The sequence below is a fragment of the Chironomus tepperi genome, unplaced genomic scaffold, assembly GCF_022539635.2.
Source record: "Chironomus tepperi strain 1889 unplaced genomic scaffold, CSIRO-AGI_Ctep_v1 contig_479, whole genome shotgun sequence".
Lineage (NCBI taxonomy): Eukaryota > Metazoa > Arthropoda > Insecta > Diptera > Chironomidae > Chironomus > Chironomus tepperi.
The window spans coordinates 598,581-625,869 of record NW_027226601.1 but is presented as its reverse complement, the minus strand read 5'-3'; the positions used below and the strand labels follow the sequence as shown (position 1 = coordinate 625,869).

General features: G+C 34.6%; 3 protein-coding genes across 3 annotated transcripts; all 3 read right to left on the bottom strand.

Moving 5' to 3' along the window:
* Positions 1-2,857: 2,857 nt before the first annotated feature.
* On the bottom strand, positions 2,858-7,551 carry LOC139099612 (glutamate receptor ionotropic, kainate 2-like). The gene is made up of 8 exons (XM_070652125.1): positions 7,007-7,551; positions 6,427-6,829; positions 5,544-5,995; positions 5,011-5,429; positions 4,289-4,857; positions 4,188-4,220; positions 3,740-4,131; positions 2,858-3,475 (listed from the first exon to the last, which is right to left on the bottom strand). Exons 1-8 carry the CDS (start codon positions 7,098-7,100, stop codon positions 2,964-2,966), a joined length of 2,874 nt encoding a protein of 957 aa, XP_070508226.1. The 5' UTR covers positions 7,101-7,551; the 3' UTR covers positions 2,858-2,963.
* LOC139099591 (glutamate receptor ionotropic, kainate 2-like) lies at positions 7,315-14,928 on the bottom strand. Its single transcript, XM_070652099.1, has 10 exons — positions 14,400-14,928; positions 11,215-11,310; positions 11,077-11,141; positions 10,322-11,015; positions 9,913-10,259; positions 8,851-9,827; positions 8,760-8,782; positions 8,379-8,460; positions 7,894-8,074; positions 7,315-7,557 (listed from the first exon to the last, which is right to left on the bottom strand). Exons 1-10 carry the CDS (start codon positions 14,485-14,487, stop codon positions 7,315-7,317), a joined length of 2,796 nt encoding a protein of 931 aa, XP_070508200.1. The 5' UTR covers positions 14,488-14,928.
* A 2,978-nt stretch (positions 14,929-17,906) lies between these two features.
* Positions 17,907-26,505, bottom strand: LOC139099651 (glutamate receptor ionotropic, kainate 2-like). The gene is made up of 12 exons (XM_070652177.1): positions 26,224-26,505; positions 26,089-26,143; positions 25,981-26,017; positions 24,314-24,421; positions 24,066-24,130; positions 21,594-22,320; positions 21,190-21,539; positions 20,126-21,128; positions 19,989-20,070; positions 19,893-19,923; positions 18,280-18,432; positions 17,907-18,225 (listed from the first exon to the last, which is right to left on the bottom strand). Coding segments are annotated over exons 1-12 (2,862 nt in total). The 5' UTR covers positions 26,226-26,505; the 3' UTR covers positions 17,907-17,976.
* Positions 26,506-27,289: the final 784 nt, after the last annotated feature.

Genomic DNA, 27,289 nt, shown 5'->3' with positions numbered 1-27,289 from the left:
GAAGAGCTTTTTCTAAAATTCCGGGGTTTTAACCCTCAAACCACCCCTGAATACCCCCTGGTGTCCATAAACCTTAGATGAAGAGTCAAACACAATCGGAAAAATTAGAACTTTTGAAAAAGTTTTGTCAATTTTAACGATAGTGCCTGACGCTATACTTTGATGTTCAACGTTGAGAATGCAAAGATCAGAAGATGGTAGGGTTCTTGTTGTGAGTCATGCTCAATATGCTCATGTAAAAGTACGTGCCTAAGACATGTGTATAGACAGAGGGGACTTTTGAGAACTCTATCCTACCCTTCGAGGAATGGGAATTGTATTTGATATATGACTACATCCTTAGTTCAAGAGTTTACTCAGTTACTAAATATTGATATACTTATTTTTGAGAACATATTGATGATCATGCTCTTTGTCTGTTAGGGTTACTTCATCACAAATAATATCCTTGGATCGATTCCACACCGTTTGGATCCGGATTCAGAATTTTTTGATTTAATTTGATTGATTTTGAAACATGATTGACCGTCAAATGAAGCTTCAAGATCGGAGCAACTACAAAGTTTACAAAAGTCTACCTAATCATCTACCAACGCCTATATGTACATCAATTACTTTCACAGAGTCAAAATGACTCCCAACTCAACTAAACTAAAGCTAAATTAGAGCAGCATGTTGAGGTTGATTTATGACGTGATCGAGTAAACGACAGCACAACATTGTGAATTATGCAATAATATCGACAAACGGAACACTGTCACTGGATTAGATATATCCTTTGACAATAAAGTAAGAATTTTTTTTTATGCATCAAATGAAATCAAATTTAATTCCGTCAATTTGAAATAATAGATGAGATTTCCTTCCGACAAACGGAACTAGAGCAAACAAATATTCAAAATTAAATTGCAGATTCTCGTTGTCACAACTCTTTCGTGCTTCAATGAAGCATGGGAATGAGATAGCAAATGTCAAACGTTGTGTCTTATTACCATTTTATCAATTTTGAGCAGAAATAAGTTCCTCGTGTGTGATATTTAGCATCAGAGAAAACTAGTCGGTGACGATTGTTATGATGGAATATAAGGAAAAGCATAAAGTTTGATATTATGATGCAGTACGATAAGGAATACTAATAAACTGAGTGAGTAAGTAAACTAAGGGATGGAAATGATTGATTGTGGGGAACGGAAGCGCTTTCGAGGTGGCTAAGTTGGGCATTCATACTTAAGTCTACAGTTGACATCAAACTATTGAGGTCAGAATAGTCTGGACTTGTTTAACACGTCAATAAATCGTTTTATGCAGGGTTCAGGCAAGAAACGCAGGTCTGCAGATTTCGGCTGCTCGTTCAAGACTACAGGCCTTCCAAGTTTGAACGAACCCAAGTTGTATGCATAATTTACAGAAAAAAAAATTGATATGCAACATCTGCATCTAATCATACGCTCACATTCATTTAAATACACATATAGTCTTCTGTTAGAATCAAAGACAAGCACATATGCTTATGAATTTGCAAAATTATGCTAGATCATCGATAATGTATGAAGATATCTATCTGTGTATCAAACTTGGTCGAAAATTAGCTCAAACTGTTAAAATGACAAAAAAAATGACGATTCCAAATAAAAGATCATGAGTTGGAATCGAACTTACGTTCTATGATTTAAGGTGGCATGTTCTACCATAGTGCTATTGTGGGTTACTCGACTATGTGGCAAAGTTCCATATATAAATTATACATTTTCTGTGTCTCCTTATTACTGCACTTCCAATCATATACTATTGAAAGGACATTTCAGGAATCAAATTCCAAGACAATTACTTACTTCTTTGGCTGGGGCGTACTAGGGCCCATTGCCGTGTGGAGGGAATGTCTTAATAATGCTCTATAATGCCATTTCGAGATATTAAGGACTTTAGCGTCCTTTTCAACATATCCAATCCAGGAATTCTTCGATCCAAGACAATCATTAATATAAACCCAACCATGCAGTCAAACCTTCCCAAAAATATTTGCAACTATTTAATAACTCAGTTGATATCAGCAATAGTTCACAAAGTTTCTATTCCCAGCATACTCTAATTCATCCGTAGATTTAATTTAACAATACCAAAAATCAGCCGTGCTTAACATAAACCTCCTTCCTTCAAAATCCGTCCATCAGATGACGACAAAACAAATAAATTTTCTTTCCGCAACGATATCAAAAACTGCAGAAAGAGAGCACGACAGATCAGATATAAAAAAAAGTTGTAGAAAAAAAACAAGGGGAGCATCCAGACAGTATCAGTATCATGCATGGCGAGAAGAACAGCAAAAATGGGTCAATGTTTATGGATTTATTTGAAATGATTTCATTTCTTTTTTCATCCATAATTTAATCTAGTCGAAAATTGTGAGATAAATGCTCAGTTTATTATTGCTGACTTTATGCTTATAAAAAAGTTGGAATTAATGCTTGTTGATGAACATTATCGTAAAGAACAATAGGATTCATTATGAATATAGGTCATTTACCTTCAGGCTACGTCATGACTTAGTGATATTAATATTTATACAGGAACTGTTCCTTAATATGGAATCAAGTCACCCTAAAAATTGTCAACAATAAATCAAGTTCCTTCGTCATAATTCCTAGAAATAATATTAATATTCAACCATAAAGCTTATCCCTCAACAAATTGTGTATAAATGGCAATAACTCATACCACAGGAACTAAAATGATGACAAAAAGTTATTCAATAAAATCAGACGCCAAACTGCAATTCCATTGTGGAAAAAACTTTTGTTCTGAATTGTCACAGAAAAGAAAAAGAAATCAGGTCATTTTGCGTCAGCAGATTCGACATTGTAAGGAGGAATTAATATCTGCGAGGAAAAGTAGCAAATCTTTATTATTTAATCAGGAATAAAGGAACAGACACAACTATATTGACTAAAAGTACAGCATGATCCTTAAACTTTGTCATCGTCGTCATGATCAGCCATTAGATCCAATTTTGTCAAGTTCTTCAAGCATGGTCCATTGAATCCATATGGACCGATAATTTCCCTCTTTGGTGACTCTGATGATCTTGAGACTGATCGTGATTCCTCTTCATTTAAAGATCCAGCACTTAATTTACGACGGACTGGCTTGACATTTCCACGACATTTAATGATGAATTTAGCTTCATTTAAGAACTCTTCAATAAATGGAACTTCCAATTCCTTGGCACGATTTCTTATGTCAAATAAGCTTTCGAGAAGACTGACAATAATTGCAAATGTACATCCAGAAATTAGAACAACATAAACGCCAGCAACGTTGGCAACATCAAGCTCTTCAGCACCGGAATCACTACCCGCATCATCACATGCTCCGCCACCACGTTTCTCTTTCCACCATTTTATTTTTAGTGCTGTTATATCGCCAGACTCTTGCATTTGAAGGACAGCTTCACTCAGTGCACCACGATATGGTGAATCTGGAATGAAATATTGGCATTAGATGTGCTTTTATGAATGAGAAATTTAAGTGCATTTTTTGTGGTTCGTTGGCAGAATTTACAGTCATTGTGGATGATGAAATTGGGGCAGTATGTCAGGAAATGTTAAAAATGTATGTCAAGTTTAAAATAATTCTAACGGCTTTTTTGATATTTAAAATTTTTAAAACCGTTAATTTTTGAATTTTAAAAAATCGTTAAATTTTTTGAACCTTCTGTGCATTTAAGTCAGTAAAAGCTTACTTTTCCGCATAGCAATTCCGTATCCTTTCTGATCAAGATCCCCACCAACTTGTGTTACTTCACAGTTTCTCTCAATAAGATATTCAATTGATGACGATTCCATTAAAAATGCATATCTTCCAGCTTTAGCACGCTCTAAACCTTCATCGTTACTTGATGTCATATGTTCCGGATGACTATTCATAAATTCATACATCTTCTTATAAATTGGATTCTCTGATTCCTTGAAGAAACTGAATGTACTTCCACCCTTCTTTGCACCATATGGAATTGCACCATTTGCATTTGCCAGATCCTCGACATCCTCAATTGGTGTTGATAGTGACTCAATCGTAAGAAAAGCAGCTAAATTTGCTGTATATGATGACACAATAATAAGTGTAAAAAACCACCTGTAAAATGCATAATAAATGTCATAGCTGCATATCATGTCACTAAGCATACATACCAAGTAGAAGCAACAATACGTGTGGATGGAGCCCTGCAATAAATTGATAACAAAAATGTATATTCAGCATTAAAACTGTTTATTCACATTCATCATCATACTTTGGTGCAATTTCACTTCCTTGCTGCAGTAAAGCACCAATTGAGAACCATACAGAATTTCTCATACTAAATTGATTCTCAAGGACTTCGGGTTCTTCTATGCATGGATATGGATTGTCCCATTCTGCTGGAGATAATCGTCCCATTACGAATAATGAGCATGAAACGAATGCAAGTGCTCCAATTAGCCATACCCATACTTCACCGGAAAATGGCGATAAGAATGAGAAAAGTTGTGGCGGTTCCTTTTTTGCCTTCTCAAATAGAATCGATATACCAAGATTCATGAATGGCATTGTAAAGTCAGTTGCACCTTCACGTTCTGATGTGATTGTTAAGTCAGTAATGGCTAAATCAGCTCGGCCATCCATTATTTCCCTTAACATTCCATTCCATTCTCCGGTTTCCTTGTTGTATGATCCATAAGCTCCATCTTCTTGTAGCTTAAATGTATAGCTGAATCCAAGCTTTTCTGAGAGCTTCTGAATCAATTCAATGCCAAAACCTTCAAAGCGTTCATTTCCAATCATTGTGTCTGGCGTTTCCTTCAACATTCCATATGGCGCACTCTAGAAAGGAATTGAGAATTTATCGACAGTTCTGGATAGACTTTTAAAATAAAATTGAAATTTTAACGAACTTTTCAAATTTGAACCAATTAGGGGAACTAAATAGGGACATTCATAACCAATTATCTGGATCTTTTGGGTCATTGACCTCACCAAGGCTGTCAAAACAAGAAAACTTTTGTTCCTTAATGATAATTCATCTCCAAATCCACTCAGAGAGTCGTGAGCCTTTATTAGGTATATTTCACTATCCGTCGAGTTCCATACACCGACTTTTTGTATCCCATCCGATGCCAACTCAATAATCTCTGCCAAAAACTCTGAACGATGTCCTTTTTGATCAAAATGTATGCTTCCAGTAAGTCCTTTGACTCGTCGTTTATCGACCGTCTTCATTGCCATAATGTCGGATATGCCATGAGTACGTTCTGAGTCATCGTCACATTTGATGCTTTTTGGCTGAACAGAGTCACTAAATTTTACAATTTGTGAAAATAGTAAGACAGCATCGAATGTCAGTGCTGTATCTAAACGCATTTTATCGGCTGTTAAGCCTTCTGGAACTTCTTCCTCTTCCTCCTCATTTTCATCTGGTTCCTTATTTTCGTCATCACCATCCTCATTGTTTTCATCGTCGTCATTACTTGCTTCCTCATCGGCTTGTTCCTCATCATCATTTCCATCGCCTTCATCCTCATTTTCGTCATTTTCCTCTTCGTCCTCATCTTCATCGTCATCATCGTCACTTGCTTTTTCCTCACTGCCCTTCTCACTCTTATGCTTCTCGATAAAAAAGTCAGTTATTTCCTTTACGAACGGATCATCAGGTGATATCATGCGAGCACCAAATATACTCGTTCCACTATGTTGAAACGGTTCCAAATCTATTGTGTGCATGTCAAGTGATGTAATAATAAATTGATATTGATCGGTGAGTAGGCCAACTTGTTGAGCTTGTTTTAATACTTCTGGTAAAATGTCAGCCGAACATCCGAGGACAATTTTTTTATCACCTGACAATCGAATTCGTCGTAATTGTGGACGATAATTCTGATTTCCTATTAAATCCAATTGCCTTACGGTCACTGTAAATCCCTTGTTGTCGTACTTTTTTAGGAGCTCGTGCATTATTGGAAGCCTGAAAGGATATGAGGAGGATGTGATTTATGTGTATTTTTTGAGTGACAAGAGTAGATGCTTCGTGGAATTTTGTGAATACTTGAGTAGGAGTTGTTCAGCATTTGAAGAATTTTAAAGCAATTTAGAAGATAGACTAGAATAAAAATGGAAGCTACTTGACTGGCAAGCGCTTCTATTCGCACAACATCGAGTAAGAAAACATATTTTGACACTTTAATTTAACGGTTAAAAAATATTTGAAAAATAACGGTAGAAAAATATTTGAAAAATTTTAAAAATTTTCAATTTTCTAAAAACCGTTAAAAACCAAAAACTCTGAAAGCTTTGAAACTGGCTTCACTTGTCATTTGTAAACGACCCCTAACACTCTGCTTCATTTGCAAAAATTCCAACTACATTCTATCTGCTCCACAAAAACACGATACATACCAAGCTGTACTCTCATAAATTATCGTAAAACTTTCCCATCCAAAAGAGTTTACCAAATCAGAATATAGTTGGGCTAGCATGGAAGGATGTGGATATAAATTAATCACTGGCTGTTGGGTTGCTGGATCATATCTAGTCTCAATTAATGGCATCTCTTTTGCATCGCATATATTCTGCACGTGTGTTGCAGCATTACTCGATAGTGGACCGTGCAGTAAACCCATTATACCTTTATTCATGAGCTTACATAATTTTTTGGATGCATCATATTCATTGCCATATTCAATTCGTTTTGTAATAGCTTCTAGATGACCATCGGATGGATCTCGCATATTATTCATGATCTCAACGGCATACTTAAAGACATTTTCGGCATCGGCTGTTGTCTCATCAAACAAACCACCTGATTTATGTTGTCAAGGAAGAGAAACAGTAAGTGAGGGCAATAAACTTTACAAGTGCATGAACTAGATGTGCATATACACAGCATTGGCACAGAATGTCTATTTTCTGTGCCGCGTCTTTTTCTTCTCCTTCTAATGCGATGCGGATATAAAAATAGCGACGCCTATGCACTTACCTATTTTTATGCGATCGCGACTCTTTTTTGCATTTACGAACGAGACAATGAAAATTTGTAGGATAATCAAGGAAATCAACTTCCTTAATGACATTATGGATAATTTTTGATCAAAACTTTAGTCAAGCTGCTTATTTTAATGAAAAACATGAAAATTTAATTAAAAATCGCGCAAGAAAATTTTCTTTATTGACTGCACGTGCATCCTCACTGTCTGAATATTTTCACAAAACTGAGCAATTTATGCAATTTTTATGAGAAATTAATTTAATTTTTCACGAGAATTTTCACATTTCTCAATTTTTGCATCAGGCATCGTCATCGTCTCTCGGATGTATTTTGTGAATGTTTTTCATGCTGAATCGTAGCGCATGAGGTGGATGATCAGTAAATGTGCTGTTTGATCTTGACCGTGATTCTGATACATCGTTTGAATCTGGTGTTGAGTCGTATGTATCACATTGTGTTGAGCTTTTTCGGCGGGGTTTGACGTTCTTTTTGAAGTCTAGGACGAAATCGAGTTCTTCATTGAAGAGTTCTTTGAATGGTACCTGGAATTAGAAGAGTTATTGAATTATTGGAGGATTTTTTGGTACGTTTCTATATACATGTACAGGAGCATGGTCAAGGACTAAACACTCTAATTTAAAATACTGTATTCATTAAAATTATTGAATTTGTATGAAAAGTATAAGACTGTCCTTTTGGAGTGCCTGACCATTTGGAGTGGCTAGTGGGCTTTTGGGTCAACTCTTCTATTTGGACAAAATTCTTTAATTTCACCCCACTCAAAAAATTTTTGACTACTTCTCTATTTATAGGTTAACCCCTAACTTCCAGGTGGGGACAGGCAAATTAATAGGCATTTTAAAACCATTTCTACTTACGTTCAACGCCTTTGCATTTCTTCTAATACTCAAAAACCATTGAATGACACCCATCGTTGTTCCAATTCCACAGCCACAAAACAGGACAATGTAAATTCCTTTGACATGATCAAATGTTAACTTTGGAGCTTCAGCTGAGTCACCTCCCTCACATGCTCCACCACCTCGCTTTTCTCTCCACCTGTAATTTGGAAATAGAAAATTATTCGACAAGATAAAAGGAAAGCACATGTCGTAGAATAAGGCTATAAAACGTCTTGAGTCTAGCCCAGTTTCGAATGAAACCGCACACAGCATATAGTTCACAGTATCTCCAACAAATTTTTACGGCACACTGCTGTGCCGTGACTCTCAGGTGGCCAACAACTGGTCTAGCCTGAGGTCAGATTTCATTTTATCTAGCCTTAACTCGTAGTCACGCTGGCCAAGGGCAGAAATTTCAGCCTTTTGTCCAACGTGTGCTTTTCGGAAACCTAATGACTTACCATTTAATTTTCATTCTTTGGAGTTCACCAGACTCCTGCATTTGGAGGATAATTTCATCAAGTGGTCCTCGAAATGGAGATCCTAAATTTTAAAACAGTGAAAAGATTGAATTATCTCAATTGAATTAAGAAACTATATTGTTAAAAAGTTAATTTCAAAGAAGCTGTGGCTGCTCTAAATGCTTTTAAAACAGCTATAAACCAGAGTTGGCAGGACTTCAATGTGGAGACACCTCCACCGGACTTCAGTCATTTTTGGAGTCCGATCAGTTTTGGAGTCCGGACAATTTTGTAGTCCGTGCTCCCAAAGTCTTGCCAACTCTGCTATAAACTAGCTTTTTAACGATTTGGATATTATCGGATGTCAAGTCAGTACTCTACCTTTTTTCATTGCAATTCCATACCTATACAAGCATTTTAAGATCAAATAATTATTTAAATTATTAATTTAACCTTAAACTCATCTACATACCCCTTCTGATCCAACTTATTTCCTGCCTTTTCAACCTCACATTGACGTTGTTCAATATACTCAATTGTCGATGATTCCATTAAGTATGCATAACCTCCTGCTTTAGCTCTAGCAACTCCATCATCATTGCTTGTGACCAAAACGGATTTTTCATTCTTTACCATATATTGATACATTAGCTGATAGTCAGGATTGTCAGATAATTCAAAGAATTTGAATGTACTTCCACCTTTCTTTGCTCCATATGCCACTTCCCTTTTTTCAGCCATTCTAATGAGATCTTTGACACCTGTTATCACTGCAGGTGCTTTCTGGACTGTCAAGAAGGAAGCCAAGTTAGCAGTGTATGATGAGACCATAATTAATGTAAAGAACCACCAAATGGAAGCAACAATTCTTGTTGATGGTGCTTTAGGTGCAACGTCACTTCCTTCTTGTAAAATGGCACCAATTGTAAACCACATTGCATTTTTGAGTGTAAATTGATTCTGGAGTGTTGTCGGTTCCTGAATACATGGATATGGATTGTCCCATTCTTTTGGCGACATCCTGCCTAATATGAAGAATGACACAGAGACAGCAAGAACAGCTAGAGCAAGACATGTCCATACACCCTTAGATAAAGGCTCCATAAATGACAACAAATCAGGATTCGCCTTTTTTGGCTTCTCATATAAAATTTGAATTCCAAGATCCATAAATGGCATTGTAAAGTCAGCAGCTAATTCTCGATCGGATGTAACTGTTAAGTCTGTAATTGCCAAATCAGCTCGATCAGCCATTAATTCACCAATCATTCCATTCCAATGTGTTTCATTTATTGGATTTCCATAACCTCGATCTTCTTGCAGCATGAATGTGTAGTTGAAGCCAAGCCGAAGTGCTAGTTTTTCTATAAGCTCAATTCCAAAGCCTTCAAATTGATCATTTCCATAGAGTGTTGCTGATGTTTCTTTTCTCATGGCATATGGTGGATTCTGGAAGGAAATGGGAGGGATATAATAAGATTCTTAAGCTTAATCACTAATATCCAGTTCCTTATCCCTAAAATATGTATCTTACCTCATCAACAGTCAATATCCTCAATACCTTGCCTTTGAATATATCATATTCATTTGTCATAATGTCTGACTGCTCTCTGAATATTTGAAGTCCATTAGACTTTCCAGAGTTCCACAAAGCGATCCTTTTCAGACCATCTGAAACTAACTCTAGGACATTCAGTTCAAAATTCTCTCGATTACCTTGCTGATCAAATTGAATCTCGCCACTTAGACCCTTAAAAGTCATCGTCTTCATAGAGTTGTAGATTGAAGTTCCATTGATGAAAATTGACTCTGGGTCACTGCAGTCGATTCTTGTAGGACGGATTCCTCGATTACTGTTCATAACGGTTGAAAAGAGAAGCACTGGAAGTAGGATATATAGAACTTAATATTATTGACCAACAATCGGAACCAACATTAGTTACCAGCATCGAATACCAAAGCTGTCTCAACTCTCATATTTCCAGCACTTAATCCCGGCGGAAAAGTCTCCTCAAATCCCTCAATTTTATCTTCATCCGTTAAGACAGAAAAGTACATCCTCTGAAAGTCATCAACAATCTCCTGAACATAAGCATTTTCAGGATCGACTAGCTGTACACCCGTAATGTTGGTTCCTCCATGCTGATATGGCTCTAAGTCAATCGTATGCATATCTAGTGATGTGATCAGCACATTGTGCTTATCACTTAATAAGCCAACTTGTTGCGATTGCTTTAATATTTCAGGAAGTGTCTCAATGGAACTGCAAATGACTATATTCTTCACCTGCGACCACTTTACATGCATTAATCTATTTCTGTAATTTCCATCAGGTGTTACTGACAATTGTTTTACAGTTACTGGATATTTCTTCTTATAATTTGTTAGTAAATATTCAACCATAGGAAGCCATGGCGTATCTTCATATAGAATTATAAATCCCTTCCAATTCATTGCATCAATAATCTCCAAATAAGCTCGACCAAGATCAGTCGGTGTTGGATGTAAATTAATGAAATGCTTTGAAGGTCCATCCGTTCTTGTCTCTATTAGTGGAATTTCTTTATTATCACATATATTTTGGACGTGATTTGCTGATTCTGGAGATGTTGGACCGATGATTCCAATTGCTCCATTCTGAAATTGGACATGAGTTTAAACTTTTAATGCTTAATGACTGCTTGTGACATAGATTCACCTCCAACATCCCACAAACAAGTTGATATGACTTGTACACATCACCATACTTAAGCTTTTTAATATCTGCGGAAGTAAAAAAATACAATAAATTAAATTATATTTTAAGACACAACAGTTCATTACTTTTCATACACACCTCCGACCAAATTCTTAAATCCTCTGTCTTCTTGTATTTTCTTTATCGCAAATTTAAATGCTAGTTTTGTTTCTTCCAATCCATCTGACAGATAGCCTGTTTGTGAATGAAGAAGAATAATAATGTGTTTTAATGGATGTTCAAGTAGGTAAGTGAATTTTTGGGTGTTTGAGGAACTAGAGCGCATTTGTGGCGAGTATATAATGTGTGGATATTGACTTTAATCATGGGTACCGATGGGAAGGTGACATGGAGACTTTGATCACTACGATCCATTTCATTGCTGAATAGCACTATTCGGTTATACGATCCGAAATCCAGCACCACGGCAACGAGACTCTGATATTGATTTAAATCGAACCGGCACCAAGTCAGAATCACAGAAACCTGGGACCGTATTTTTGATCAACTAATCGATATGTACTTTTCAGGATTATTAGTAGACTAATTGCATAAAACAGTATGGAGTTCTGAAAGTGATTAAGGAAAGCCCGAATTTCACAATGTAATTGCTAGAGCATCGTTTTGTCAGCTTCTCGTCTAAAAGGCACATATTTAAATGTTGCCACCACGGTGACAAGGTAGCATCATACCTTAAACCAAATGTTTGGAAATTGGCAAATCAAGTTTTTCTAATGGCTACCGACACATCGCCGTGATGCGGTCGCAACACTTTAATATGCGACGGTCGGTCGGATGTTGCCTGGGAATATGTCCGAAAGCTATGAAAGCCGTGACGACTTCTAAATATTTTAAATCAAATCCAAATCCCTTAAATAAACAAAATATTTAGAAATACAAAACAAAACAAATGCATGATCAACTGCCTTAAAAAACATGCTACAATAAAAAACAACGACACATCACATCACCGGTTGAGTGAAAAAGAATCACGAGCGATGAAAGATTAAAACACGGCATTTTGATCATTTCTTAAATTCCTTCACTACGTGCGTCGCTCATTTGTGAAATTGAATTGTAAGGAACTGTGAAAGAAAATTAAATGAATAATAAAATTTATAAATATAATTTAAAGGCATTTGTCATTCCGACTTTTTGCCGCTACTTCCTTGCTTATATGCTTTCCCGAATAGCACAAGTCAGTTGATCGATCTGAAATCCGGTACCAGGATATTGTGACTCTGACACGGTGTCGGATGTTAACCGAATTCGTTATCGAGTCAGTGTTATCCTGATCCTACGCAAAGTTTTTGATCGATTAATTAATTTGGGCTATTTAGGTTTATGATTTTAATTATTTATGAGACCGAGAGACACTTAATGAAGAAAAGTCTCTTATGGAGCTCGATTAAGAATCTAATAAAGTCGTCTTTATTAGCACCGCTTGATTAGCACATCGATCTAGTAACTCTCATGTACTAGGATCCTAATAAAGCGCATATATATTTTCTGGATGTTACTAGATTATGAATCTGAAGGCTCTGTTTTATTCTGATTCTGAATCTTATTATGGAGCATAAAATGGATCTTTACTGGATCTAATTAGATTGAAATGGATTTTTACGGGATAAAATCTCAATAAATCAGTGGTGGGTAACCCGCTGTCGCGGCACATTAGTGTGCTGTTTCTGTCAAGGCTTTCCACCAAGGAATGCCTCGAAAAATAAAAGGTTGCCCACCACTGGAATAGAAGCTTGAAAAACCGCTAAATCAATAGTTTCCCATCATGTTTGACGGGGTTTAATACTAGTATGAAAATATTTGAGAGTGTGAAATTTCAGCTGGCTATTGTTAGGGAATATGTTGTCTTTATAGACTACAAAAAAAATCAAACACACATGGTTGAGTTTCATTAAAAATATATGAAGAAAAAAGAGTGTAAAACACGTCAAGTTGAAGATTGAAGAAAAGTCGGACTAATGTCTACATCCACACATCGGAACAAAAGCGAGTGTTTTTCCTCTCATTTTACTCCATTCTGTTTGATATAAAATTTTTTCACAATTATAAACATTTCAAATATCAATCTCGCTATTAAATTGAAAAATTTATGGTGATTAGGAAGCATCGTAAAGAAGATTGAGTAGGTTAGTACGAAGAAGATCTCATCATAATAAAATAAGCTGTTGTAAAATAGGATTATAGAGATTCAGTGTAATAGTAGATGTTTTTCTTGGAAACTTCCTTGGTACGGTTAATGAGTAGACTGAGTAGACTGTTTAGATTTGTCGGCGGTGTCATGTTAGCTTTTTGTGAGGAATAAATGAATTTTGATGACTTTTGAACGTAATTATTTATCGTTTTGCAATTTTTATGAGAGATAATTTATGGGTTTTGAATATTTTGGGGCCTTAAAGCTGTGCACTTCTGAAGAATTGGAATTTAGTGTCAACGTGATCAGAACATTGTACAACACAGCTTAGGCCACTATTCTGAATATCCACTAGCTTTATTCTATAGTATAATCAAAAGTATGGCTGAATTCTCTGTATTTGGAAGGAAACCAGAACTACCATGTTTAGCACAAATGAAAAACAATCGGTCACGATATCATCGCGGACGCTTTTGTTAACTCCAGATGGCTGCCACACACGGAGTCTATTTTTCGTCGTAAAGTGTTATATGATCAGTGGTAGATTGTGTGCTGCTTAAAAAAATTCGGAAATGCCATAAACTATATCCAGAGTGCGATTTCGGTCTAGGCTTACCACCAATGCATGCCGTTAACAGTAAAAGGTTCCCCAACACTGTATAAGATTGTGAAGTATTGCTATTTGTTATTTAAATGATTGAGATTTCAGTATACAGTATCAGATACTTGGCTACAGTGTTTCTCAAAAGGAATCTTTCAGAAATTGCAATCGAACCTTTTCATTTACACCACTCGGAAGCAATGGAGTCACATTATGTGCTAAAAAGTCTCAAAACTCTACTTAACTTATGAACCGACTAGAACTGATGAACCGACCGCTTCAGAACTAGATCGGCGAACTGGAAAAAGAGCTTCGATCTGGGATTGAGTCCAAAGTCTTTAGCACGTAAGACCAATCGCTCTAAATTCTCTAGTAGCTGAAGTAATAAATGAAATTATTATCGTCAACCTGATTTGTCTACATTTATGACACCTTTGTGACCAATAAACAATCAAATGAAATTCACTTGAGAATTGTCTCATTTTTAACCACAACATGCTCCAGTTCCTTCTTATTGCAATCTCTCCTTACCTATTTTAATCGATTGATGATGCGATCTGCCAGCAAAAGTTAAGACTACGACAACAACCGTAAAGCAAAATTTTATTAAATTCATCATAAAAGTAAGAAACACAAAAAATGTTCCAAATGACTGCAAAAGAAAGCTAGTGATGACAGAATTTACTGCGTTTTATTGCCTCGCCCCCACACAGGCTAGTTGACTTTTTTTTTCTTTGTGTATTAATTTTCTTATAATGAGATCAAAGTGAAATAAAAACAAAAAAATTTATTTTTACGCGATGGTCACATTAAAAAAATTATTTTTTCCTGCTGTACGTCCAACTATAATGTATTTTTTATTATTGTTCACTTTTTTGTGTTGGAATTTAGCTGTAGGACATTAATTTTGCATCAGTAAATTCCTTGATGAAATTCACAAAAAAATCTCAAATTTCGCGGAAAATGTTTTGCGGTAAGTAGCTAAGTGAGACTCTTTTTTTCTTTTCTCACTGACAAATTCTATTCACTTCCTACTTTATTGTCCGAACAACTCCGCGATCGCTCACCAACTGATTGTGTTTGATTCTCACCGCCTCATTTGTTTAATTTCTTTTATTTTCTTTGAGTAAATTGAAGCATTATTAGCTTGTTTTTGTGGATGATGGGGAAGTTGCTTGAAAATATTCAAATTTTGATTGATTATGTTCGTATATTGTTCAGTTGAGTTCGAATTATTTTCGAAAGAATTTCGGGTTTTGTTCTAAAAAGTTCGGATTATTTTCGAAGAAGTTCGGGGTTTGTTCTAAAATTCGAATTATTTTCGAAGAAGTTCGGATTTTGTTTTAAAAAGTTCGAATTATTTTCGAAAGAATTTCGGGTTTTGTTCTAAAAAGTTCGGATTATTTTCGAAAGAATTTCGGATTATTTTCGAAGAAGTTCGTGTTTTGTTCTAAAATTCGAATTATTTTCGGGTTTTGCTCAAAAAAGTTCGAATTATTTTCGAAAGAATTTCGGGTTTTGTTCTAAAAATTTCTAATTATTTTCGAAGAATTTCGAGTTATGTTCTAAAAAGTCCAAATTATTTTCGAAGAAGTTCGGGTTTTGTTCTAAAAAGTCCAAATTATTTTCGAAGAAGTTCTGTTTTGTTCTAAAAAGTTCGGATTATTTTCGAAGAAGTTCGTGTTTTGTTCTAAAAAGTTCGGATAATTTTCGAAAAAATTCAGATTATATTCGAAGTTCGAATTTAGATGAAACAACTAAAATTACATCCAAATGCGCTTCCTCCTTCACCTCTCAATTTTCCACGCTGTTTCGAAATTTTCCCATTTAATGGACATGCAGAGAATGAGCACTAGTCTCTCAGTAAAGTCTGAAAAACTTAATGAAAAAATAAAAAACAAATAAGAATCTCTGAATTGTGATTTAAAATATCAACATGTGGTTCATGAATATAGAGGCAAAGAATTTTCATTTGAATTTTTTTTTAATTTTATTTCAACACTTTTATATCATAAATTGATGTCAATTATCACTATGTAAAGTACAAATGCAAATTATTCATTGAATCATAAAATCATGAAAAATATGTGCGAATGAAATTTATTGAGCTATAATTTTTTAAGATAAATAAATTTTTGCAATCATTTACTCGCAGAAAAAGAGAGAAAAAAATGATTTGTTTTGATGGTAATGAACTTCTCGGTCAGAGATTGTCTAGTTTTTTTTTGTGTGTTTATGTCAGAGGAGATGAAAATTTCTGTCGGTAATTTAATGACTTCTTCTTCTTGCTCTTAATATTTTTTATATATCATACAGCTTTGATGTTTATATTGGCTTTTTAGAGTCCATTTATTTACAATTTGTTGATTCCAACTGTCTTTACATCTAGGCTGACATGTTTTTGATTGAGTCTTTAATGCACTTGTTTTTGGGTTAAATGATTCATTCAGTTTATTCCTATTTTCAAGATCAAAGCACTACAGGTTTCAAAGTACGACTTTTTGAGATTTTTAACAGAGAGTTCTATGTATGAAATTGAACTCTTGTATCAAACTCAAGAATTTAGGAGGGGTTGTTTTATTTTAGTTTGATTTTTGTTACGAAGAATGAGATGATTGAACAATTGATTTCAAAAACCCCTTATGGAAAAGCCCCAGGTACTAATGAACAGAAAGAGCACAGCTTGGTTTATCGATTCAAAATTTGACACCAAACTGGCGTGACTTTTGGATAGTGTCAGATTTAAACCGAGTTTGGAACCGAGATTGTGATGAACTGTATCATTTTTGATCAATTTATCGACTTTTGATATTTGAGAAAGTCTAATGTCGTCTATTATAGATTTGTTCTGGTTTAAATAAGTATCAAAAATTACAGATTACTTATATAAATCTTCAGGTTTCTAGAAATCTCAAAATCTCATCATAATCACTTTTTCGCTATTTTCTCCAAGTTAAAAATCTTGCAAATTGTATAAACTTCCAAAATGTTTCTAAAAATTATTCAATCAACCTTAATACTCCTCAATTAATTTTAAAAGTTCCAAGAAAATATTGTTATGAAAAGTTCAATCGACTTCTTCACTTCCAAAAATTTAATAATAACATCATCATAACTCCTCTTAAATATTGTAAATAGCTCAATTTAAAATTAATGTTTTAATAAATACCTGTGTAAGTGTTATTAATTAAATATCAAACAATCAAAACAATTTTCTATAAACTAAGCAATTTCATGTAAAACATTAATTTAGATAAATAAGTAATTTAGCTTCTAAATAGGCCACAAATTGTCTTGATTCAGTGGTTGGAAACTTTGATGATGATTTGTAGAGAGGAGAATAATGGATTTGTTCAATAGTGGAGAGAGGTTTTGGCTTCTGTATTTCTCATTTAATACCCCAGTAACTCTATCTTTCTAATTCCTTGAATCATTCATAAAAGAAAAACCTCCAACAGCTTATCATATAGCTAGAATTGACGGTTTTGCATAAAAGTCAACCTGAGTCGACTCGCTTCCTTACGAAATCCGAGTCGTCTTTGAGCTTTGGCTTATGCTGTGAAGGAATCTAACTCATATCATAACCGTTCACAGTAACATGGAGCTATTAGGAATATATTTCAAACTTTCTAAACATATTGGTGTTTTAGTCAATTATCAAGTTTAATCTGCATTGAATAATACTCAATCTGTTCATATTGAAATATTGCCAGAACAGCGACGACGCCACAGAATCCTTACATACCAAGTTGCATTCACTTGACAAATTTGGTTGTTGTTGCAACGGAACTGCTGCTGGATTCTAAGTATACTGTAGACTCGTCGCCACGGTAGCAACATTATAATATGGACCAATTGTGATATATTAAGTTGCATATTTGATGCAGCCTATATTTGCAGGATCTCCAAAAAATATCCATTCCTAAAATAAGTTCTTCTAATTATCGTCATCAAGAATATTAAAATGTCTCTCCTCAAGTATGACATAATTTCTCATTAAAATTATTTTCATTCCTTTATATATCCCCTTTATATAACCATAACAAACTGTCACAATATCATAATCATCATCAAAAGTTTCCAACTCGTTTCCGCTCTCTTAAAGTTTTTAAATTAAATCATCTTCATTAATATCATCATGCCGATGTATTTTATGATTATTGTTTAAACTTTTCATGCTCATTATTAATGACTCATGATTAATTCCTTGCGATTTTGAGCGTTCCCTTGAGTGAAATGTGTTGGAGCTCACAGCTGAGCCACCTTGTGATGAATTCTTTCGTGCAATTGTCTTTACATGAGTGTTAAATTGCTTGAAGAATCGGAATTCATCCAGGAAGGCTTCTTTGAATGGAATCTAAAAATAAAAAGAAGGTTAGTGACTTTATGGATGATTTTGAACAATCCTTACCTCCAATTTCTTAGCAATTTGTCTAATATTCGATATCCATCTACATATACCAAGTGTAATGGCAATTGCACATCCAATAAAGACAGTAACAAAAATACCACCAACATTTTTCATGCCCAATTTATCAGCACCACCACCGCTGTCGTCAGAGCTCTAAATTTATAGAAAAGATTATGCGACATTAAATTTTTATTACCATAAATGTTACTATTTTGGAATGGAGCAAAGCTTTTAAGTCAACCAAGTAATAACAGTGCTATGAAAATTTGTTGATATAAATGTTGAAAAACTTTTTGGAATTACATTACTGTGGTCATTAAGGGAATTGAAATTATTCAAATGTTCATGATTTAATTTATGTCACAAATAAGTTAAAATGCCATTTGATACATTTTAATGAGAAACATTTTGTGGGTTGATAGTTGTGTCAAGTGATTTGTTATGAGATAATTAAGGATGGTTCTTGATTTGATGGATGTTTTTTGAGTATTTTTGAGTGCAATGAATTAAATTTGTTGACTTTTGAGCAATTAATGACTGTAAATGTAAGATTGTACACTTTAATGGTAGTCTAAAGCAGTGATTCTCAAATTAATTGTAATGGCAGTCTAGTTCTTCCAGTTCCAAACTGTTAAGTTTAGTTGTTTACTGGACTATGTCCGAATGTTCTTTGTCTTTTGAGGGGATATACTTGAATCAAGTTGAGTCGGTTGAGATTGTTGTTAGCATCTTGGAAACTACTACCAAGCAGACGTTGCTTGGTTCAATTTAAACTATCCTCCTAGCAGTCGTAAGGACAACATTTCAATGTATGTCAATCAAGTGACTGTAAAGACCTAATATACAATCAATTCCTTAATTACTTATCTAAGTGTGACACGCTTTAACAACTCTCTGAATTGAAAATAGCCATCATATTGCTGTCAAGCCATCTGAACGATTGTTCCCGATTGGTTAAAATAAACACGTACATAGCAGTGCCCTGGTGACTTTGCTGTACCAGTTTGGAAAAATTTAAAGGAACAATGTTCTATCCGGAGCAATAAATTCGATATATCGTATTCTTTTGCCATATAAATGGATGTAAATTAGTCATCATGGTGCCATCAAGACTATTTCGCGGTAGTATGGCGACGTAGCATTAGTGTCGTAGCTAAACATTTTTTGAGGGTGTTTTGAATCTTTTTTATGATTCTCAATAATTGACCCTCAAAAACTCCTATCAATGGGGTCAATGGTGCCTTAATAATGTTTGGATATTGTGTTATGAATAAGAAGTCAAAAACAATATCTAAAGTCCACTACCTTACATTAGCCTATCATTATCCATGTTCATTAAATCTGAATAAATTTTTAAATTCTTCAATCAAAACTTCTTCTGTCTTTAGCTCAGACTTTAGCCTATACAAGAAATACCAAGAATCACATCATCGCTTATAATACTCAAAACAAGTCAAAAGCATTTGTTATTAACTGTCACAATCAGATTATGTAGATCAAGCTGTAGTAGACTTGTTTCCATTACATTTCAGTAACAGACTTGAAAAGTTAATGTTCCTTCACAAAAAATTTTCTGTCACCTAATTTGAATTTACAATGAGCATTTTACTTACACAGGCACCACCTCCGCGCTTCTCACGCCACCTAAAATAATATTTGTAGATTATTGAGACTGAGTTGATGCTTGACTGAGTCAGTCAGCTACTCACCATTTATTCTTCATTCGTGCAAGCTCGCCAGACTCTTGCATTTGAAGGATGACCTCATCAAGTATGACTCGATAAGGGGATCCTAAAACAGACAATAAAAGCTTATATTGGATATAAATAATTCAGTGCCTTATTACCTTTCTTCATAGCTATTCCATATCCTTTCTGATCCAGCTTATCTCCCACTTGTGCCACTTCACAATGACGTTGCTCAATATATTCGATTGTTGATGATTCCATTAGAAATGCATACTTTTCTATCTTTGCACGATCACGTCCTGCATCATTTGAGTCCATCATTAAATTTTCATCACTTATCATGTATGAATACATTTCTTTGTACATGTCGTTCTCTGAGTCCCTGAAAAATGATAATGTACTTCCACCTTTCTTTGCTCCATACGATACAATTCCAAGTTTGCCTTTTTCATACAGTTGCTGTACATTACTAATAATTGGTGATGGATTTTCAATTGTCAAGAAGGCAGCCAAGTTGGCAGTATAAGATGACACCATAATTAACGTAAAGAACCACCAGATTGAGGCAACAAGTCTCGTAGATGGAGCTTTTGGTGCAATTTCACTACCTTGCTGAAGTACAGCACCGACAGAGAACCAAATGGCATTTTTAAGAGTAAATTGATTAAGTAGAACTTCTGGTTCCTCTACACATGGATATGGATTGTCCCATTCCTGTGGTGACATACGTCCCATAATGAAAAGTGAAATTGAGACTAAGAAGAATGATCCAATGACGCAAGCCCAAACACCTGCTGAGAATGGCTGGAGGAACGAGAAAAGATCTGGATCCTCCTTCTTTGGCTTCTGGAATAAAATTTGAATACCAAGATCCATAAATGGCATTGTAAAATCTGCAGCCGTTTCACGATCGGATGTGACTGTTAGATCTGTGATTGCCAAATCAGCTCTGTCAGCCATCAATTCACCAATCATTCCATCCCATTGCAGTTTATTCTCGTCTATTGGATTTCCGTACTTTCGATCTTCTTGGAGTTCAAATGTATAGTTAAAGCCTATTCTAGCTGCTAATTTTTCTATAAGTTCGATTCCAAATCCTTCATACTGATCATTTCCGCTGAGCGGTTCTGAGGTTTCCTTACGCATCGCATATGGGGGATTCTTAAATTAAAACAGACATTCTTAACGGGTTATATTGCTAGTTATTCTCATTCATTCTTACCTCCACGACAGTCAAGATCTTCAAGACTTTCCCTCTGAATATGTTTGCATCATTAATAACTTCCTTATTGCTCTCATAATTTATTTGTAGACCAACAGCTTCACTCGAATTCCAAATGCCTACTTTCTTTAGTCCATCGGAAAACAACTGAAGGACATCCAGTTGAAAGTGCTCTCGATTTCCATGCTGATCAAAATGAATTTCACCGCTAAGTCCTTTAAAGTTGAGTGTCTTCATGGTATTGAAAATGGAATTGCCGTAAATGAAAATTGATTCTGGATTTTTACAGTCGATTTTTTTGTGTGCCTTAACTTCATTGAAACTTGACATTGCGAGGGAAAATAGAATGACTGGAAGGAAAAGGAAGCTATTAAAATGTACATTAAAGTGTATGTCCAACATACCCGCATCATGTGCAAGTGCTGTAGACACAAGCATCTTCTCAGCTTTCAGTCCTTCTGGAACCAGATCGACTTGATCATCTCTGTTGTAGCTTGAACTACTTTGTTGCTGATCTTTCGGTTTAAAAAGTTTTGGATTTTTCTCAGCGTATTCATAAATGTCTTTAGATGTTGCTATAAAGTCTGGATCATTAGTATTCAATAGTCTAAATCCAATGATTGTACATCCTGCGTACTGATATGGTTCCAAGTCAATTGTGTGCATGTCTAGTGATGTTATGAGAACTTTCCGTCCTTCACTTAAAAGTCCAACTTGCTGTGCTTGTTTTAAAATTTCCGGAAGCTTGTCTGTCGAGCTGCAAATCACAATATTCTCAGCATCAAATCGTTTCACTTGATTCAGCCGCATACGATAATTGCCATCGGCTGTGACATGTAATTGTCTAACAAATATCGGAAATTTCTTCTTATGATTTATCATGATGTAATCAACTAAAGGTAGCCACGGGGTGTCCTCATAAAGAATCGTAAAACCTTGCCAATTCCATTCATTTATGATGTCTAAGTACGCCCTGCCGAGATCGACTGGCGTGGGATGTAAATTGATGAAATTCTTTGATGATCCATCAATTCTCGTCTCAATAAGAGGAATTTCTTTCGCATCACAAATATTTTGTACATGTACTGATGACTCTTGTGATGTTGGTCCAATTATTCCGAGAGCACCAGTCTGTAAATTGAATGAAAAATATTTGAAAGTTAATAAAAAATTTTTATGATGAATAAACTCTGTAAAATTGCATTATTAATTTTCTGATGAATTTGTAAATTGACTGCATTTTCTTGTGTTTTAAGTTTTCAAATGTTTATAGTTTTAATGACGGCATGTGCTGAGATCTTTTGAGGAAACGTTGTTAATTTGCAAAACTTTCATAGAAATTTTGTACGAGTTTTTAAAATTTTGAAAAGAAAAATTCATCACTGACGTTGGATTAAAAAATTTGTTTTTCTATGGTTCGTCCATATCGGAACTTTGATCATCAATATTTCTGCAGCTAATTCGGAAATCAAAGATATTTTTTGAGATTATGAATCTTTTCACTGACGTTGGATTAAAAAATTAGATTTTCTATGGATCTTCCATATCGAAACTTTGGCCATCGATATTTCTGCAGCTAATAAGATGATTAATGATATTTTTGGATATTTTGAATCTTTACCCCGGAGCAAATAAGAATTTAATGTTTCATCACTGACGTTGGATTAAAAAATTTGTTTTTCTATGGTTCGTCCATATCGGAACTTTGATCATCAATATTTCTGCAGCTAATTCGGAAATCAAAGATATTTTTTGAGATTATGAATCTTTACCCCGGAGCAAATAAGAATTTTATCTTTAAAAACAATAAAAATTCCTAGAAAAGTCTAAATATCGATTCTAATTTTTGTCCTATCCCCATGGCACATAGAAAACAAACAATCCCTATTCAAACAAATTTTTATGGATGTTTTTATTACATTTCTCAAGTGGAATAAACCGTTATTGAAATGTTTACAGAAGAAAAAGAAAATTTGTTTAAAATTAAATTAAAAAAAAGTGAAGATGAGAGGAAAATCAGCTTGCAATCGTTGCTCTAATTGTTTTAACTGTAAATTCAATTTTTATTGAAACATTTGTGATGATTGAGAAATAGTAAAACTTGCGAGAAAATGATCATAAAAATTTCAATTAACTGCAAATGTGTGGATATGTACAGTTTAAAATTGAGGAAATTTTATTCAGACCGCCTTAATTTTTTTTATGATATTTCATGAAACTGATTAATAAATGAGAAATTTATGATGTTGTTTTCCTAGAAGGAAGTACTTGAATGTTTTTCATGTGTAAAAAGATATATGGGAGTTGTACTGGAAATTCTATGGGATATTCGATTGATTGAATTTGTAACAAGTATGTGAATAAACACGAATTATAGGTGTGCAGTCAGTAGACAGAATACCCCAACTTTAATGAATTATTGTTTTGGAATTTCTAGAATTTTTACAGTTCCTTATAAACATTCAATTCTTTTATCATTTCCGATCTTTGCGAATATTTTTGGCGGATAAACCCGAGCGACACAATGCGGTGAATCACATTTTTGCAGTGAAAATGGATTGAAGCCAGCCTTTACTGTGCCATCATGGCAACTTTGAATCTTACTGACAATATAGCAAAAAACCGATGTTTTCAAAAACATTTTGTGCTGTTTGGGACATTGAATTGTTGCCAGGTATGATTTATATCATTACTCTTAGGCAGTGCCCAACTTTGTGGCTCGGTACAAGTGTGCCTCCGCCAAATACGGTTTGGAGTTTGGCTATTGCTTACCAGCAAAGTGTGCCGTGACACTTAGTTGTCTGGGTAACACTGCCCTAAAGTGTACTGACCAAATAACATAACCTTGTTTATTTCAATTTTCCATAGTTTCTTACCATTATCATTTCACACACTTTAACTGAAGCTTCATATTCATCTCCTGAAGGAACTTCTCGGAACACTAAAATTTGAAAAAAAATAATTGAAATTTTAAGTTTCACGAAAAATCATCCAAGAGTCTTTAATGCTAAAAAATTAAATTCCTACGAGCATATGCTCAATGAGCATCTATTGAGCATCCTCATTGGTACTGTAAGATGCTCATATGTTAGGACCAAAAACACCCACGACAACATCAACTTACCAGCATTTAATTTTCTATAATTATCAGAATTCAAGCTTAATTCACCGGTCTTCTTTACAGCATATCTAAAAGCAATCTGTGTGTCTGTGTCATCATCAAAGAGACCACCTGTATGTAAATAAATAATAAATAAAATAGAATGAGACATCAGAAAGAAAGAAGAAATGAAATTTATGAATTAAAGGAAGCAAAAAAAAAAAGCAACTGCAAATAGAGTGTGAAGCACACACACGAGATGCTGTATGTTAAACAACATCAACAAAAAATATTGTATGTTAATAATAATAGCAACACACAGTAGCAGCAGAGAGAAAAGAGGAAAAATATTTGAGGGAATTTCCGTCGTCATCATCAAGTGGCTGTGAGGAAAGAAAATATTGAACAATAAGAAGATCACAAATGAGATGAGAAGAAGCGTGTCTCAGTGCTTCTTTTTTTTTGCATGAAAGATGAAAGAGACATTGAGATGAAAACAAAAATAGATCAGAACTGAATGTGGTAGGAATGTGACTATTTGGGACTTTTTTTTATGGAAACGCATTTCAAATGAGAGAGGCTTTATGTCCCAAAGATTCTGGGTTCAATCACAGGTCATTTCTAATTTTCGAAGCTCTTATAACATACGGTGAATTCTAGTTACGAAGCTCGGTTTGTGTGTTGGGTGTGGTTTTAAGGTCTTTTAAACAAAATACCTAACAGACAATGAGTATGGCAACTTAATGAGCGTGCCCATTTATAAACTTAGTTAATACAATTAATCATGCTGAATTTTGTGAGCACACCCATGAGCAAGCTCCTTGTCGGTTCAGGAATATGTCTCCACTGCAAGGTACACAAGAAACTAGTGCCTGGATGATTTTTTTTTATGAAAACTTGCGTACACGAATTGTAACTGAGTGCATTGCAGAGTTTTATGACGAACTCGTGTCTTTGCAATTTGTAAAACTTGCAAGTAGTTCGGATCCCATTATAAAATGTAGGTTAATTAATAAAAGATTGTAATCACAGTGCCTTCAGCTCTTAATGCTGGGGCCTCCTGTAAATGAATAACTCTTAGCTGGGATATAGACCATGAGGGATTTTTGAGGTTAGAATTCTCCCTAATCCAGCAGTGAGAAACCTTTAATTTTTTACACATTGGTGATATATCTCGACCGAAACCGGATACGGCATTTCCAAATTTTTTGGTTGGTACAGTGTACCGCGCCCAAAGGTCGTCCAGCACTGCGATAATTTATAACATAATACATTATGGGCATAGAAGTCGTTGAAATTACGGAACACATTTAAGTTGGGGTTTGAGATTTGGTTACTACGTATATTATCAACGAGGTAGAGGGTCTATTTTTTGCGTTAGGCAATAAGTGACTAACCCCATAGCCAGAAATAATACGGTTTTTGTATTAATCGCAAGAATGTAGCGGAAGAGGGAGAGGACCGGAATGAATACACCCCTGTATGTGCTACACTAATTGAATTTCCAATAAAATCTCCAACGGATATTAAACCACTAATGTATCACATGAGCTAAGTAAACAAATCACACCAAATGAATCGCCAGACAAGCTACAAACAAAATTCATTTCCATTCAAATTAAAATGGTTAAAAGAGAAAGATCAAAAAATTCCGTTAATACACACAGATAGAAATTGAAAATCATACATACCAATTTTTACAGCATCATGTTGTTGTTGACTACATTTCTCCACAAATACGATGAAAGTTATGAAAATTATTAATACAATTTTCCTCATCATCTTCTTATTTTTCCTACTCGTCTCTCGTTCTTCTCGTGCTTCACAGCTTTTTCTCCATCAATTTTACTTTTCCTAGAAAAATGTCTTTCTGTGACTTTCTTTTTTATGCTCTTTGACGTCGCTTCAAATTTATAGATTTAAGAAATTATTACATAATAATGTCATTATTATTTCCCGATTGAAGTCTCTTTTTTGGACATGAATGTCGTATCAATGTCAATCAATCAATAATGTTAATGGAAAGGCAATTCACTTCCTTAATTTAATTTAATATCTCTCATATATGGAGGACATACAGCCACGATGAAAAATTGTCGATGTGAACTTAGTGAAGGGAAATTTCCTTTCCAATATTTTTTTTCTTCCACTCCTCCTCAAAACTCACAAAAAGTGCGAATGAATCTCGCGAGGAACTTAAAGCAACTGAAATAAAAAAAAAAATTTGTTATTTCTGCTCACAAAAAAAAAATAATTTTTTTTTTCATGTATTTTTAACTTTTGATGAGAAAGAATCTCAGAAGGAAATGCGAGAACATTTTTTTTTTTTGGCTATTTAAACAGATGAGAATGATCTTCGTGCATGTAATATGATAAAAGTAAATATAAAGAGAAGATTCACGTGCTCTTAAAATTCGATACAATGTTTTCACTGTCTGTTGACTTCTCTCAAATATTTACTATCATCATGGGGATTTTGTTGTTTTTCGTTCTGTATGTCGACGAAAATTTTTCAGTATTTTCGTGTGTGCTGCATGAGTAAGATTCTGAAAAATAAATTTTATTTTATGGCAGTGTTGGTATTGGTAGTTGGGATCGGGAATTGGAAAACGCAGCTGTAGAGCTAGTTTTAGGCAATATTTTTTGAATGTCATATATCACAATTGATAGGTACGGCCAACGAATTATGTCTACTTCTAAATCTCCAGATCTACTGATGAGTATAATTTGCGACAATTTTACTTTCTCATCGTTTAAATGGACCGAAAACAGCCATCAGGATCTTTTTATATCTTGTCAATGAAATGACGTTGTGACTGGAATGTGCTGCGTATGATGCTTTATATTCATGAAATATTTACATGACCAACAATCCAAAGTGCTAGAAATAAGAATCTGGCAAAAAATCTCTAAAAATAAATCCAGTTTTTGGTGAACCCTCAATGCTATAATGGTCTCACATGAATCCTCGAAGCAAGTAAATAGCTCAAGCATCCTAGT

Bases quoted from the DNA above. Each gene is read 5' to 3' on its own strand.
- LOC139099612 (XM_070652125.1), bottom strand. From the start codon at position 7,100: ATGTCATTAAGGAAGTTGATTTCCTTGATTATCCTACAAATTTTCATT. The intron at 5,430-5,543 runs GCGATGGAAATG...ATGAGGAGGAAG, and splicing joins TGACGAAAATGAGGATGAAG to AGGAAGAAGTTCCAGAAGGC. The intron at 4,221-4,288 runs GTATGATGATGA...AATTTATTGCAG, and splicing joins GGAAGTGAAATTGCACCAAA to GGCTCCATCCACACGTATTG.
- LOC139099591 (XM_070652099.1), bottom strand. From the start codon at position 14,487: ATGATGAATTTAATAAAATTTTGCTTTACGGTTGTTGTCGTAGTCTTA. The intron at 11,311-14,399 runs GTAAGGAGAGAT...ATTCACAAACAG, and splicing joins TCATCAATCGATTAAAATAG to GCTATCTGTCAGATGGATTG. The intron at 8,783-8,850 runs GTATGTAGATGA...ATGCTTGTATAG, and splicing joins AATAAGTTGGATCAGAAGGG to GTATGGAATTGCAATGAAAA.
- LOC139099651 (XM_070652177.1), bottom strand. The intron at 24,422-25,980 runs GTATGTATGATT...ATTTACATACAG, and splicing joins ACATGATGCTGTAAAAATTG to GTGGTCTCTTTGATGATGAC. The intron at 20,071-20,125 runs GTAATAAGGCAC...TGTCTGTTTTAG, and splicing joins TGGAATAGCTATGAAGAAAG to GATCCCCTTATCGAGTCATA.